This window comes from Enoplosus armatus, chromosome 24, assembly GCF_043641665.1.
Source record: "Enoplosus armatus isolate fEnoArm2 chromosome 24, fEnoArm2.hap1, whole genome shotgun sequence".
NCBI lineage: Eukaryota > Metazoa > Chordata > Actinopteri > Centrarchiformes > Enoplosidae > Enoplosus > Enoplosus armatus.
Window position 1 is genome coordinate 2,740,106 of NC_092203.1, and position 14,483 is coordinate 2,754,588.

Here is a 14,483-nt window from a genome sequence, read left to right on the forward strand (position 1 = left end):
GATGAGTTTTTCTGTTTCTGTTACTGCCATGCGGGACTTAGACGGAAAACAAATACCACTTGCGCCGTTTGTTAACCGCGGACAGCGCTGACGTCACCGCACCACTAATAGGCAAGTTGAATCTGAACAAGGGAGAAAAGAGAGAGCTGGAAAGGATGCAATCAACAGTTAACGTTAGCTGTTGAGAGACAACAAAAGGTCATCCTGGAAAGGAAGTGGGAAAAAGGCAGATGACAGCAGTCAAGAAAGGAGCTTACACTGCAATTTAGTGTTACTGAATGTGGCTCTGTCTGACTGATGAATAGAAACACGTGACAGTGAGTGAAGGCGATTAATGATGTGAAAAAATCATCACAGACCAATGGTGTGTATTAATGTAATAAAGTTATCAAGGCTCACGGCTCAGTTTAAACATTAACCAACACAATGATAGCGTGTGGGCCGCCGGTGGTCTGTGGCTGAGGCTGAGGCAAAGGTGTATCCTTATCTGATGGATGTCTTCTATAAAGGCTTGTACCGTCCTGGAGTCAGTGTACTCATCAGTAGCAAACAAGGAGTTTCATTTCATAAACATGACTATGCTTAACACTGTGGGACTGAGCCTGGCGGTGCTGCTTTCAGCGATGGGAGCAGCCACAGTAGAGAGGTGAGTTTTATTCATCAAATGACATATTTGCAGCTTGTGTCAAAATCTATTTCATAGAAGGCAAACACAACAAGGCTGTGGAAGTCATCGGGTATAGACTCATATTTGCGATGCATTAAAGGTGTGCAATCTACTGGACTACTTCCATTTCGTAACATGATGTAGTATCAGTTACTTTTGGATTCCTTCGAGTTGTGTTATGTAGTTTTCAGAGGTGGAAGAAGTATTCAGATACTTTACTTGAGTAGTAAAAGTCCTGTATTCATAACTACACCTAGGTAAAAATACAGAGGTATCATCAGCAAAATGTTCTTTATTAAGAGTAAAATTACTCATAATGCAAAACGGCCCATATCAGAGCGTTTCCATATTATGATGATGATTATTATTATTATTATTCATCCAAACAATCATTACAGGAATAGTTTTGGGAAATTTGTGTATTCCCTGTTTCACAAAGAGTTCAATGTGCGCTCAATCTGAAGCTAAAACCAGCAGCCGGTTAGCTCAGCTTTAAGACTGAAAACTGGGGGAAACTGCTAGCTTGGTTTTAGGTTTTTAGGTTTACCAGCACCTCTAAAGCTCACTAATGAACTCAAATTTGCGGGCAGTGACTTCCTGATTTCTTGTCGCTGTGAGGTAGCCCGAAAAAATTGTCCTTTTACAGCTGTACACATTTAACAAACAAGATATAATGTGTTAATTGGTGAGTGCCCCTGCTCCCAGCTAAGCTAAGCTAACCATCTCCTAGCATACAGACATGAGAGAGGTATCAGTGTACTCATCTAAATCTTGGCAAGAAAGCAAATACTTCCCAAAATGTCAAACTATTCCTTTAAGGCGTAAGCAGCATTTTATCAATGCTAGTTAAAGCTAGTCAGGGTGGAGCTTATTCTACATTATGTGAGAGAAGTTGGGAGCCCACTCCTCATCTCACCTTGAGGCTAGCGGCTCACGGCTACACTGGCCTCGCTAGCATAACACACCCAATCCTCTGACTGAACTGTCGGCTGTCGTGTTGCATTGTGGGTACCTCTGGTGGTACTTTAACAAACATTTTGTACTATGGTATGTTCAACATACAAATACATTTCTACACATTTGCAGTTTGCTAACAATAAAGTGTCTTCCCGGTGATTTTAACCGTTTAGCAGCAGAAATGTAGCTTCTCCCAAGAGGACCGATGATTAGCATTTTTATTTAAGTATGAGGAGACGTTTTTGTAAGCACAACGTAATATTATTGAGGTAGGACACCACTGCTTCTCACGTGTCTCGTGTATTTTTGGTGTCTACCACAGAGTGGAGTACGACTACTACAAATACCATCCAATGCCAGAGGTGAGAAGGCCAAAATCACCGCTCTCGCACACGTTACCTTGACAGATCACTCCACTCACAGACCGCGTACACACAGACTCTGATGTGTAACAATGCTCCACCCTACAGATCACCAACTGGATGGCTCAGACTGCGAAGGATTACCCTGATCTTGTGACCGTAGTGGAATACGGACAGACCTATGAGAAGAGGACTATTAGCCTGCTCAAGGTAAACCAAAATCCGAACTGTTCTTTTCCGATCAGAAGCGAGAAAATACCCGAAGGATACTGGAGTGTGTTGATGTTTTGTGTGTGTTTACATAATACAGTTTTCAAATGAGAAGCTATATGAATTTGCCTTCCAGATTGGCCTGAATACTGAAGTGAAAAAGAAAGCTATCTGGATGGACTGTGGTATACACGCCAGGGAATGGATCGCCCCGGCCTTCTGTCAGTACTTCGTCAGACAGGTAAGAGGCAGGCAATCGTTTGAAAATACATGTATCATTTGAATTTAAAAAATAGATGAATCAACAAAGAGAATATTATTTAGTTTGAGTTTCCAAACCGTTTGTTATTTAGCTGTGGTGAGGGAAATACATCAGGTCTGAAGTGGATGACATGAGTTTATATATCAGTCTGACCCTGATGTTTTTGTTTGCTCCCTCAAATTAGATCCTGCAGGCATACAAAACAGACCCAAAAATGGGAGAGATGATGAAGAACATGGACTTCTACGTCACCCCTGTCCTCAACATGGATGGCTACATCTACTCCTGGAAGGACAACACAGTCAGTGCTTGTGTTTGATGGATATTTATCAAATTACTTTTCTAGGGCTTCTGAGTTGTGCCTCTCGCTCTCAAGCGACGGATGAAAAGGAGACGAGAGAATGGCGGTGTATTAAAGCGATGGCATTTTGAAAATGAGACGATTTTGTATTTGGGCCACGTTGAGCATCGTAAATCAATTTCGTCACTGACTGAATTGTAGCTCGTTAACTGAGATGAACGGAACAAATAATATCAGACGGCAATCCGAGGCAGCATTTAAGTATGTACAAAAATGTCAAGTGCCCAGTTTATCTCTTGCAAAATTGATAGAATGATCAGAACCAGCTTATTTAACTGGCCCTGTTCACTTTGACCCGTTTAGACTCGACTGTGGAGGAAGAACAGGTCACCAGGACCGTCACTCTGCAACTGTAGCGGCACCGATCTCAACCGCAACTTTGACGCCAACTGGGGCAGTGAGTCTTGTTGTGGTCCTTCATCTCCTCATGTAAACAGCCCGTTGCTTTGATAATCACGGATAAGTGGGTGTCACACTGATAACCCCCCCCCCCCCCCCCCCAGGATGTTCCTGAAGCTGTCTCACCACCGCACAATTTGTTTTAAAGCCAAAATTCTGGCTATTGAATGACTTCGGGTTATCATTTTTAGTTAAAGCTGCTATAATCAATGTTTGTATATTAGCGATCAAATGACTGCTTGTATTAGAAATTTGCATTGTTTCTGCTTCCCCCAAGTGGCCAAAAATCAGTTCATGCTGCTTTAAACATAAATGTTTAGTGTGCATTTACAGTTGGAGTTGTGTGGAGTTGAACACGTGAAGCTGAAGCTTCAAGCGCAGCCTGCGTTATGGGAAGAAGAGCTGCGACTACTTCTCCTTTGATTCATTTCTTTGGCTGGCTTTCCGCAGCGGTCGGGGTTTCATTTGACTGCTGCTCAAACATCTTCTGCGGGAGCCAGCCTGTGTCTGAGCCCGAGGCCCAGGCCGTCACTTATTTTGTAGGAAGCCGGAAGGACGACTTCCTGTGTTTCCTCACCATCCACTCCTACAGCCAGCTGCTCCTGATTCCCTATGGACACCCCAACTTCACCGCCCCCAACTACAATGAGCTGGTATTTACACCCGTCACTCTTCAGGATAAACAGTGCATATGTATCTTTCTCGCCTGATGATGATCGTCACTGCATTCTTTATTACTCTGCATATTGCCATAGAAACTGAGCGCATGCAGCTCACAACTCACAGTAAATGAGACAAGCTGTGAAAAACACTCCAGTGCACACGTTAAAATTAATTTGTTGATTTAATATTATACAGTACAGTTGAATGGCGCATGCATCGACACAGTGTATACCAACCGCACGCACGCACACGACAGTATGACAGACGTCACTGACACACTTCATCGAAGAGTGGTCAGTCCTAAGCGGAACAGGAGGAAGCTGTGAAACATTGATAGTGGAAAAGCAAGAGCTGGCTGCTGGTGTCGGTAATAACACACTGGAGCCACAATGTATGAAGAATTATGCAAATATGACTTTGGAAGCCAGCCCGCTCTCCGAACCCAACCATGTCATGTTTCTTTGGCCTGGCAGGATCACATCAGACTCTCCTGGATGACGAGACGAGGTTTTCAATTATGAATCGCAAACGAATGAACCTGGATCTAGAATTAATGCACACACACACACACACACCACCACAGTGTTCACGCACCATATCAAAGATAGCGTCACAGGCATGCGCTCACATTCTTATGTGTCTGTCACGGGGGAAGGAGCATTTCAATTCCTGTCATTAAGCTCCAGAAATTTTAAATATTCATTTCCTGCCTTGTAAAACTGCTTCCTGGTGTCTCCCAGCTGCCTTACTGGGTACAGTACACTCATTACCAGAGAAAAACCAGTGATTCACAGCTTCAAATAAAGTTTGTGTTTGACACCATTGGCCTTTACTCAGTAGAACTGCATTTCAATGGTCGTGTGACCAAAGCTGATGTCTGGTTCCTCAGATGGATGTGGGTTTGGCTGCAGCAGACGCCATCAGGAGCGTCCACGGGATGAACTACACCGTAGGAACCTCACCGGATATATTGTGTAAGTCCGCACACCACCGCTGCTCACAGACTTCATCGTGGCTAGCGGCCACTTTGGTCCAGGCTGAAAAATCTCAACATCTACATGACGGACTGGCACAAAGTTTGGTTGTGATTGAGCAACATGCACACTTTCTATTAACAAGCAGTAAAGTGTAGACATTGTAGTTTCTAGGCCCCTGCTCACACTTGCCTTTCATTCTTTGGCTGAACTGGAGTGAAAACTGTAAATATTAGGTTTGAAGGAATGTAAATAAAGTGGCTACTAAAAGCTTCTAGAGACGGTTACATGAGGGACAGTAAAAAAAAAACAAAACAAAATGTGTCCCCTCTTTCTGCAGACCCCAACTCTGGTTCATCCAGAGACTGGGCTCACATGCAGGGGATCCCGTTCGCCTACACCTTCGAGCTGAGAGACACCGGGACATTCGGCTTCGAGCTTCCCGAGGATCAGATCCAGCCGGCGTGCGAGGAGGCCTACAGCGGAGCCCTGCACATCATCACCTACGCCCACGACAAGACCTTCAACGGTGCCGCGGCGACCGCTGCTGCAGCCCTGTGGACCGCGCTGTTAGCCGTGGGTGTCACCGGCGCCACCCTGATGTGAGGTGGGGGAAAAAAACTGTGGGGGAAACCCACCAAAGCTGTATTCCTTTCAGTTCCAGTTATCCTGCGTACACGGCACGCGTGTTTAGTGTAGGCTTTAAGTTGCTTTCAGTTCCAGTTTTTAACGATATGACTTTTGCAAGATTTATTTTTGTTGATAAATTATGATAAATAGTATGGAAGCACATCCTTGGTTCACACTGTTATGAAACTGTTGTAAAGTGTCTTTAAATGATCTGAAATGTTTATATCTGTTCACAAACTATCATATATCATATTGCATTTAATATAACATGACACATAAAAATATAAAATCTTTCAAACATGTTCCATTTTTCTTATGATGTGTGTGTTTTTAGCCCATTTGTTTACTTGAACACAGCTCACAGAAACATCCAAACTGCTTTTATTTGTTGCATCATTGCATAGAATAGAAAATGCAAAAACAGCTCGCAACATTGGTAAAGAATGACTGCATGTACCACAACAAAAACATGTGTTACAGCTGTGTGTGTGTGTGTGTGTGTTCCCCGTGCTGTTTGTCCCTCGTCCTCTTCCGTCCTCTGCATTCTCTGCCCATGAAGCGCCATGAAGCTCCTGCGCCAGCATCAGAGGCGGGACGCTTCTGGTGTGGGGACTGCTGTTGCTGTGTTGCGGCCTCTCAGCCTGAGACGTTGTGGTTTTTTAGGGGGGTGTCTTGGTTGTTTGTATGTCTTTACAACAGCAACAACAACAACATGACGTTTGAGAAAAGGCAGATACATAAAACGACCATTGATGCAACAAGTGGTTGAGTTCTGAATTGGTTTCATCCTTTGAAGGATAGAAGTTTCCCACTGTAACAAGCAGGTTCAAGGCTGAGTTTCAGTCCTGAACGGCTGGAAGCCTTGTTGTCTCAGACCGGCTAGCGGCAAGAAGAGCTGCTCCTCAGGAGGGAACTTTTCCCACTGTGTCCATGTCCAACCTGGGAGGGAGAGAACCATATATTCTTTATTTATTCCTGCTCAGATGGGTGTGAATCATTTTTTTTTCCCCATTTAAAACTTTCATACCCTCGTTCTTCTCTGGCTCCATGTTCTCTGGTTCCCCTGACTGCTTCCTGTCCAGTTCCCCTTGCATGATTATGGTGACATAGTGGTACTGCTCCTCCAGTCTGATGGAGTTCACCACCGACGCAAAGCGGACGTTCATCAAATGCACCCCTGCTTCCTCCAACACCTCTCTGTGAGCGCACTCCTCCCACGTCTCTCTAGTCAGTGACATAGAAATGAGCGTCGCGTCACATTCAGGTCCTTCACCATTTCACAATATGTAGACCACATCCCCTCCACTCCTCAACGAGCTGGACCTTTACTTCGATCTTTAATGAAGGATCTCAACGATCACCCAGCCTCACCACACAAAACTGCATTTAAAATATTGCAAATTTGTATTTGTGCACACTTATTTGGCAGACACGTGTAACAATGCACATTCAGAAAATGTATTAATATTAGCTGAACAATTCGGCATGATGATAACTGACTAAACAGTTTTCATTTCATTACAATGCTGAATTACATGAATGAAGGCAGGCGTTAAACATTCATAAATGGCCTTGCGTCACGTACGTACGCTGTAAACAAGTGTCAGATTTGTGAATGGAGTTTGCTAACAAGCTAACCACCTACCCAAACTCCAAGTGGCCACCGGGGAGCTGGTACGTCCCTTTGCCTATTGCGCTTCTCCGTTTTCCCAGGAGGACACAGCCTGGGTGGGCTGAGTCTGTAACAAGCACCCCCACCCCAACTCCGGGGCGTCTCACGGTTTTATTTGACATCTGGTCAAACGTTACAAAACATTCATAAATGACAGAAAGTTAGCTAAACAGACATAACTCGGCAGCGCGCAGGAGATACAAGAGGACTCCCGTGTCTGTACTTCCGCCTTCGCTTTAAAAAGCTCGTTTGGGACAAGCGGCCTTCTCTTACATTAACTTCTTGTTAGACTCTGTCAAATAGGGTGGCAACAATATTATGATATATAAGAAATACGTAACTGATATACCACATTATATCGTCACATTCTTTTTTTATATGTATTTTTTTTATATATGGACAATAATTGCTCTTAAAAAGCACCAGATGAAGCTATTAAAGGAACAGGCGTGCAACACTGCCACCTAGTGACAAGTTGTGCTTAATTCATGTTCTAGGTTGATACCTAAAGGGAATAATATGACGTTAACTGGGATGGGTCAGCTGTAAATTATCATATCACTCATCTTACGTGTGGTAGGGCTTTGTTGGATATATAAGTATGAACATGTGCATTATGGGTAATGCCTCCCTGGAGCTTGAGCCACACTAGGGACTAAATGCCACAATATCTCAACCTCTGCTACATTGATTTGGACCATTCAATAAAAATCTGTCTCTTGTGAGTGTGTTTAAAAAAAAAAAAAGCAGTTTCAGATGTCTAAGGGTTGTTATCAGTTTCACCAAAGAGACATTTCCTCCCTAAACTTCTCACGTGGTTTCATTTAAATAACTAAAGAGGTTAGATTATCCAGTACTTCAAAGAGCAAAGATCTAGTCCAAAAAAAAACACTCAGATGTATCTTTTGACTCTGTAGGGGGGGGGGGGGGCGACCCCTAGGTTGGGACCTGCTGGACTAAGCTATAGAAATGATCCGTCCATTCACACCTTTACTCTCCTGGCATTTAGCATTTAGTTTCCCACCGACACCCGTTTTCCCCGCTAGACCTGCCTGGTGGCTCTGGCCCCACCCTGCTCACCTCTCCCTGTTCTCACCTGAGAGACAGCACTTTCCTCCCGTGAGTCCAGTCTGAACGTACCTTTTTACTTCTCCGAATCTTTCTCTTCCTCTGTTCTGCTTTGGATTACTGAGAAGTCTCTCTCGCTCTCTCCTCCCGTGAGCATGAGTGCTAAACTGTGGACAGAGGAGCAGTTTAACTGCCCTGTGTGTCTGGATCTCCCAAACGATCCAGTCACCATCCCCTGTGGGCACAGCTACTGCATGGCCTGCATCAAGGACTACTGGAGCAAGGACGACCCCAAGGGGGTCTACAGCTGCCCTCAATGCCGCCAGACCTTCTGCCCCAAGCCCTCCCTGTCCAGGAACACCATGCTGGCTGAGGCTGTGGAGCAGCTCCGCAAAGGGGCCCTCAAAGCAGACGTGCGTGAGTCTATGCGGAGCGCCCGTGGAGTCGCCTCCTCCTCATCTAGATCCAAAGAGAAGCTCTCCTCCTCAGCAGTGCCGTGCGACATGTGCAAAGGGGAGCAGCGAGCGGCGGTCAAGAGCTGCCTGACGTGTATGAGCTCATACTGCGAATCCCACCTGAAGCCCCACCAGACCAAGAAGGCCCTGAAGCAGCACGAGCTGATCGCACCCGTAGGCAACCTGTCCGAGAAGATCTGCACCCAGCACAAGTACCTGCAGGAGTTCTTCTGCCGCCAGTGCAAGGTGTTCGTCTGCTGGCTGTGCACCAGCAACCAGCACAAGGGGCACGAGTGTGTGTCCACCAAGGCCGAGCGCCTGGAGAAACAGGTAGGCAAGAGCGGATGCTGCGCTGGCCTCAGGCTCCAAAAATAATGGCAGTGATGAGGGGCCCTCCACCAGTGGCCAGGGTGTACCGTCATGTGATCCACTGTCAAACTCAAGTGTTTTTGGTTTGTGTGATAGGTCAAATCCTGTTTAGTAAGTGGTGTAAAACTGTTCTGTGATGTAATGATTACACGATGTAAGACAGTTAGGGATGTAGGCCCATTGTGTGTGTGTGTGTGTGTGTGTGTGTTCGGCAAGCCAGGGCTTCAACTGCCAATTGTTTTTTTTAATCAACTGATGGTTGGTTGGAAAGTGAAAGAAGAATAGTGGAAATTGTTCATTTCAAGTTCCCAGAGCTGACGTCTTCAGAGTGCTTGTTTTGTCCGACAAAACGAGGCGCGGTGGTTGTGCGATGGTTTTTCTGTTGAAGGTGTCGTCCTCCGTCCTTTTGTGTGTGGCTGCAGCCAGGCCGAGGACATTCCTGACTACATTCCTGTCCCTCCGTGACGCTCCGCCCTCTCGCGTTGTCTCCTGTGTCTTCCTCGTTGCCTGTGTTTGTCTGTCTGAGTGTTTTGACGTCGTGTCTTTTCTGTGTCCTGCTGTAGAAAGTGCTGTCCGAGATACACACCGAGACTCAGCAGAGACTGAAGGACAGAGGGCAGGAGCTGAAAGACTTGAAGAAGATGATGGATGTGATGAAGGTTGGTCTGCAGAATTGTATCTCCTTGCACCAAACTACATTTTCCCATAAACCCTGTAATCGTTCCACAGTTATTTCCAGAAGGTGCAAGTGGGCCTCGCTTAATGTGTATTTTGGCATACTGAGACGTGACCCCGTTATGGTCTCTCCCCCCCTGCCTGCTCAGCGGTCTTCAGACAGGGCACACGAGGACACGGATCAGGTGCTGTCGGAGCTGCAGCGCTCAGTGGAGCGCCTGCAGGAGCTGCTGGAGCAGGTGCTGGATGAGGCCAGCCAGGAGAAGATGGGCCAGGCCCAGGAGGTCGCCGACAGCCTGGAGGCTGAGATCAAGGAGCTGAAGAGGAGGGACGCGGAGATGAAGGACCTGGCCCGCTGTGAGGACCACATCCACTACCTGCAGGTGGGCTGCGCCAAAACCTTACAGTTGAAGGGCCGTTATAGTCCACATGGTAACCCCTAAGAGTCAAACCAACCGCCATGTTTTCCTCCAGACATACGAGTCCATGTGCAGTCCCCTGGAGTCCGGGGACCTGCCCACTGTGGTGGTCAATCCAGAAGCTTCCTTTGAGCCCGTGCGAGACGCCATCCTGGACATCAGGGAGCGAGTGGAGGACCTGTGCAACGAGGAGCTGGGCAAGATCACCAAACAAGGTCTGCCTCAAGAGTCTCACCTCGTCTTGTCCTACCTTCTTGTCCTTCCACGTCTCATCTCATTGTCTCATTGTCTCATTGTTTGTCCTCCAGTCCACGACACAACGCTGTTCACTCTGGGAGAGTGTAAGTTCCACACGTCTTTCTTTTCAACACGAGCTCATAGCTGCGTTGAGACTTCTTGCTTAACAATGGCGTCCTCTTGTCTTATCTAGCCAGCCGGAGCTCAGGAGGCAAAGGAGGGATTTTCAAATGTGAGTTTGGATTTCGTTTTTTATTTTTCCTTCTGAATATATGATTATAGGACGACATGTTCCTGATGATCCTGAAAAAAAACCCCAACACAATTTCTGATGATCTCCCCTGTTCCTGTAGTGTTCTCCGGTCTGGGTTCTCGCAACACAAACGGCCGTTCGGCGGGTATGTCCGGTGTTTTTGAGTCCACGTTCTTCACACTTTGTCATCTCGTGTGTCACACATCCATGATTTCGCTCGTGTCCCACAGCTTCCACACCCACCCTCTCAGTTGGAGCGCGGGGCGCAGACAGACGCGGACTCGGTACTGCACTCGGACATTCATTATGATGTGTGACTATATCAAAAAGTTAATTCGATGAGCAGCCCTTGTTCAGCGTTCACATTTTTTTTATTAATCAGGTGTCGGCCTCAGAGGTCAGGACGTGAGGAGTAGAGACGCACCCCGAGGTGAGACTTCCATGTGTGAACCTCAAACCTGCAAGTGATGGAGCAGTACAAATATGTGTGTGTGTGTGTGTGTGTGTGTGTTTTAAAAGTATGCTTCTTCCTTTTTGCGTACAAAGGAAACACCAGCTCACCCAGACCCAGGGACAGACAGAGGAGAGAGGAAAGAGAGACAGGTGGGTTCGTTCATGCTTTGCCTGGCAGACTTCCTGATGGTAATGTGGCTGTGACTTCCTGCTGTTTGACCAGGAACAGTCTCTCGACACTCCTGGCTTAAACTCAGTGAGACTTTGAAGTGGCTCCTGAGCTGTCCCCCTTTTGGACTTAAGATCTGTGGACACTGTGGGAACCTTTTAAAAGGGGGCACTCCACGAATCCTACACATGAACAGTGTTCCAGTTCAGAACTAACGTCTCACGTTGTCTTCCAAGCAGTGAGGGAGACCAACCCCAGACCCAGTCCCAGACCCAGCCCCACTCCCAGCCGCAGAGAGTCTCAGTCTCTTTGGAGCAGGTCCAGTCAGAGCCAGGCTGCCCCTGCTGCAGCCCCGACCCCATCTCCGACTCCAATCCCAGCCGCCCCGGCTCCAGCTCCAGCTCCTGCTCCAGCTCCAGTTCCCGCACCTGCGCCGGCATCAACTGGAGGTACAATACCCTTGTGCAATGCGGCTTTGACAAACAATAAATGCTCGCGTGAGAGTGTGACACATCTCTGTCCTCACTGTTTCGGGTCAGGTTTCAGCCGGATGGCGTCGATCAGCAGCCTCTTCCGCTCCCATCGGCGCGGCGCCACCCCGGCCACCAACACACCGTCTGCAGGAGGAAACCCATGTAAGGTCAAACTCCACACCTCCCGTACTTAGCCGCATATTCTTAGACTTTAGACAGCCGTTGGAAAATAATAAAATGATAACAAACAAAAAAAAGGCATCGTTAGACCATAATATTCTACCTCAGCGTAGTTCTATAGCATGTTGATTATGTGTGTGACTAAGTGTGTGACTCGTGTGCACTCAACAGGGGGGATGGCTGCTCTGTCGGAAACACCAACAGAAAGTAAGACGGCGGCCTTCATGCGTGTCGAATGAACTTGACAAGTGTCTGCAAATACTATTGAGACTAACGCTGTTTTCTGATTGGACAGTTAACCCCGGCCTCTTCTTGGACTTGCCCACCCCAGACGCCACGATTCACGCTCCTGCTTTCCCCGCACGTGAGTTGGCGTGACTTTGTCTTCCTTTCGAGACAAAGGCATGTGTAAAAAAAAAAAAAAATACTATTTGCAAAACTTGTGTGCGTGATCTGACACATGCTTTGGTCTTCCAGTGAGAGAGATCAGCATTGACAGCATCCAGGCCCCAGAGCCGAGGACCCGCGAGGAGTTCCTGCAGTGTGAGTCTCAGTGTTTTGGCTCCGTCACAGTTCAGATGTTAGATGAGTACGCGTGAGTGATTGTCCATTAAACCCTCTCTCTCTCTCAGACTCTGTGACCTTGACCCTTGACCCCAACACGGCCCACCGAAGGCTGGCTCTCTCCGAGGGCAACACTAAAGCCACCCTGCAGGGGGCGGCTCTGCACTACCCCGACACCCCCCAGCGTTTCGACGGCTGGACCCAGGTGATGTGCCCGAACCCGCTGTACGCCCAGCGCTGTTACTGGGAGGTGGAGTGGAGGGGCCGGGGCTCCTCCATGGGCGTAGCCTACAAGGCGTTGAACAGGAAGGGCTCGGACGCCAGGTCGGGGCTGGGCTACAACTCCCAGTCCTGGACCATAGAGCTGTCGGACACCTGCTGCTCGGCCATGCACGGCAACGAGAAGAGGGACATACCGGTCACCTACTCCCCCCGCCTGGGCATCTACCTGGACCTGTCCGTGGGGACGCTGGCGTTCTACAGCGTGGCAGAGAGCATGACACACCTCCACACCTTCCGCGCCAACTTCACCCAGCCGCTTTACGCCGCCTTCGGGGTGGGCAGTGGAGTCGGGGTCGGCCTGGACTTCGCCCTCGGCCAGTTCAGCTCCAGCTCTGACAGCATCAAGATCTGCCCCATGTGAGGGTGAGTGTGTGAGTAAGAATAAAGCAGTCTGTCACTCAGCGGCTTTGTCTCCATGTCTTTATTTAAAAAAAAAGAGTCCGCTGAATAATAGCCATGAGTAGTTTACAGAGGGGTCATGATCTTAAGAGGAAATAACAGGACATTGTATATTTCAGCCAAAGAAAGACACCTGGACCTCCTGCTTTACTGGACAAGTGTGGATATGACAACTGCACCAAATCAAAAAGATATGAACAGTCTGGATGTGCCTTCTTTCCTCTTCTCTCTAATTCCTACACACACACACACACACACACACATACAAAACATTAAAACTGAAGCTCTCCTTCCTTTATTAAATATGTTACAGTCAATTAGCACAAAATGCATCACAGAAAACACACGTAAGCCAGAGTATTCATATTCCTCAAAAATAAAAGTAACACTTTTGGCTTGATTTGGACTCCCTTCCGTGGGCATCTACATGAGGAAAGCAAAAAAAAAAAAAGAAGAAAATACTGCTACATATATTAAAAATCTTATGTCAAAATGTTACAACAGGCACACGTTCTGCTAAATGTTGTCATTAATATGTTAGAATCTATATACTTCAAAAAGTGGTGTCACTAAGAAGCAGGTTAAATATAAAAGTAAAAGTGCAGTAGCTGAGGGGGGTGGGGGGTGGGGGGGCGGTTGGGTTGATGAATGTTAGGGCAGCACTGAAGGTTGGAGGGTCACAGGGGTTGAAGCACAAAGCTCCTTGACATCTAATCTTTATATTATGAAGTCGTATGCTTTCCTACAGGAATACTCCCACCTGCTGGCCACATGTCCACATGAGATGACCCCCCCCCCCCCCCCCCTCCCCCCCATCCCCCGAGACACATTTTTAAACAGAAAACAACCACATATAATAAACCTGGATGTGATACACAACTAAAATAACGTGTCAATGGTTTTTCCCCCTCTTAACAGACCGAACCTTGAACGTCTCACGGGCCTGAGATGAGGAAAACGCAATTTTAGTTAAAAAAAAAAAAAACCTCCCGTTTTTCCTTTTTATAGGCCCGGGGGCCGCGGTGAAATGTTCTCCGCCGAGCAGTGATCCTCAAATGAACACAAACCTCCAAATCCCACTTGAGTGCGACTAATATGTACAAACATGGCTTCACGGGAACACGACTCATAACAGTGCTGGCTTCTACTTAAGGCCTCATACCATTTAAAAAAAAAAACACACACACACACACAAAAACACAAGGACCTGAAGGAAAAGGCCTGACCCATCGCCGCCTTCAGCCTCGGCCCCCCGCCAGTCTGCCGACAGGTGCATGCTGGGACCCGTGGGCAAGTTTGCTTCTGATGTGTCATGCTGCTTGCGAGAGGC

At 47.3% G+C, this 14,483-nt stretch overlaps 3 protein-coding genes across 3 annotated transcripts; 2 read left to right on the plus strand and 1 right to left on the minus strand.

The window, feature by feature from the left end:
- Positions 1–553: 553 nt before the first annotated feature.
- Positions 554–5,461, plus strand: LOC139306889 (carboxypeptidase O-like). The gene is made up of 9 exons (XM_070930851.1): positions 554–646; positions 1,947–1,986; positions 2,095–2,196; positions 2,333–2,437; positions 2,643–2,759; positions 3,123–3,216; positions 3,669–3,871; positions 4,771–4,855; positions 5,196–5,461. The coding sequence occupies exons 1-9, from the start codon at positions 573–575 to the stop codon at positions 5,459–5,461; spliced, it is 1,086 nt and encodes a 361-aa protein (XP_070786952.1). The 5' UTR covers positions 554–572.
- Positions 5,462–5,852: 391 nt separating this feature from the next.
- On the minus strand, positions 5,853–7,279 carry nudt15 (nudix (nucleoside diphosphate linked moiety X)-type motif 15). The gene is made up of 3 exons (XM_070930834.1): positions 7,131–7,279; positions 6,513–6,709; positions 5,853–6,424 (listed from the first exon to the last, which is right to left on the minus strand). Exons 1-3 carry the CDS (start codon positions 7,277–7,279, stop codon positions 6,312–6,314), a joined length of 459 nt encoding a protein of 152 aa, XP_070786935.1. The 3' UTR covers positions 5,853–6,311.
- Positions 7,280–8,291: 1,012 nt separating this feature from the next.
- trim25l (tripartite motif containing 25, like) lies at positions 8,292–13,155 on the plus strand. Its single transcript, XM_070930692.1, has 16 exons — positions 8,292–9,010; positions 9,613–9,708; positions 9,874–10,107; positions 10,199–10,358; positions 10,452–10,484; positions 10,574–10,612; positions 10,734–10,778; positions 10,864–10,917; positions 11,016–11,063; positions 11,180–11,236; positions 11,495–11,704; positions 11,795–11,890; positions 12,080–12,115; positions 12,204–12,272; positions 12,386–12,451; positions 12,541–13,155. The coding sequence occupies exons 1-16, from the start codon at positions 8,381–8,383 to the stop codon at positions 13,113–13,115; spliced, it is 2,448 nt and encodes an 815-aa protein (XP_070786793.1). The 5' UTR covers positions 8,292–8,380; the 3' UTR covers positions 13,116–13,155.
- Positions 13,156–14,483: the final 1,328 nt, after the last annotated feature.

Bases quoted from the DNA above. Each gene is read 5' to 3' on its own strand.
- LOC139306889 (XM_070930851.1), top strand. From the start codon at position 573: ATGACTATGCTTAACACTGTGGGACTGAGCCTGGCGGTGCTGCTTTCA. The intron at 2,760-3,122 runs GTCAGTGCTTGT...TGACCCGTTTAG, and splicing joins ACTCCTGGAAGGACAACACA to ACTCGACTGTGGAGGAAGAA. The intron at 4,856-5,195 runs GTAAGTCCGCAC...CTCTTTCTGCAG, and splicing joins AACCTCACCGGATATATTGT to ACCCCAACTCTGGTTCATCC.
- nudt15 (XM_070930834.1), bottom strand. From the start codon at position 7,279: ATGTCAAATAAAACCGTGAGACGCCCCGGAGTTGGGGTGGGGGTGCTT. The intron at 6,710-7,130 runs GTAGGTGGTTAG...GTCACTGACTAG, and splicing joins GGTGGCCACTTGGAGTTTGG to AGAGACGTGGGAGGAGTGCG. The intron at 6,425-6,512 runs GTATGAAAGTTT...TCTCCCTCCCAG, and splicing joins GGAGCCAGAGAAGAACGAGG to GTTGGACATGGACACAGTGG.
- trim25l (XM_070930692.1), top strand. From the start codon at position 8,381: ATGAGTGCTAAACTGTGGACAGAGGAGCAGTTTAACTGCCCTGTGTGT. The intron at 10,613-10,733 runs GTGAGTTTGGAT...CTGTTCCTGTAG, and splicing joins CAAAGGAGGGATTTTCAAAT to TGTTCTCCGGTCTGGGTTCT. The intron at 11,891-12,079 runs GTAAGGTCAAAC...TGCACTCAACAG, and splicing joins GTCTGCAGGAGGAAACCCAT to GGGGGATGGCTGCTCTGTCG.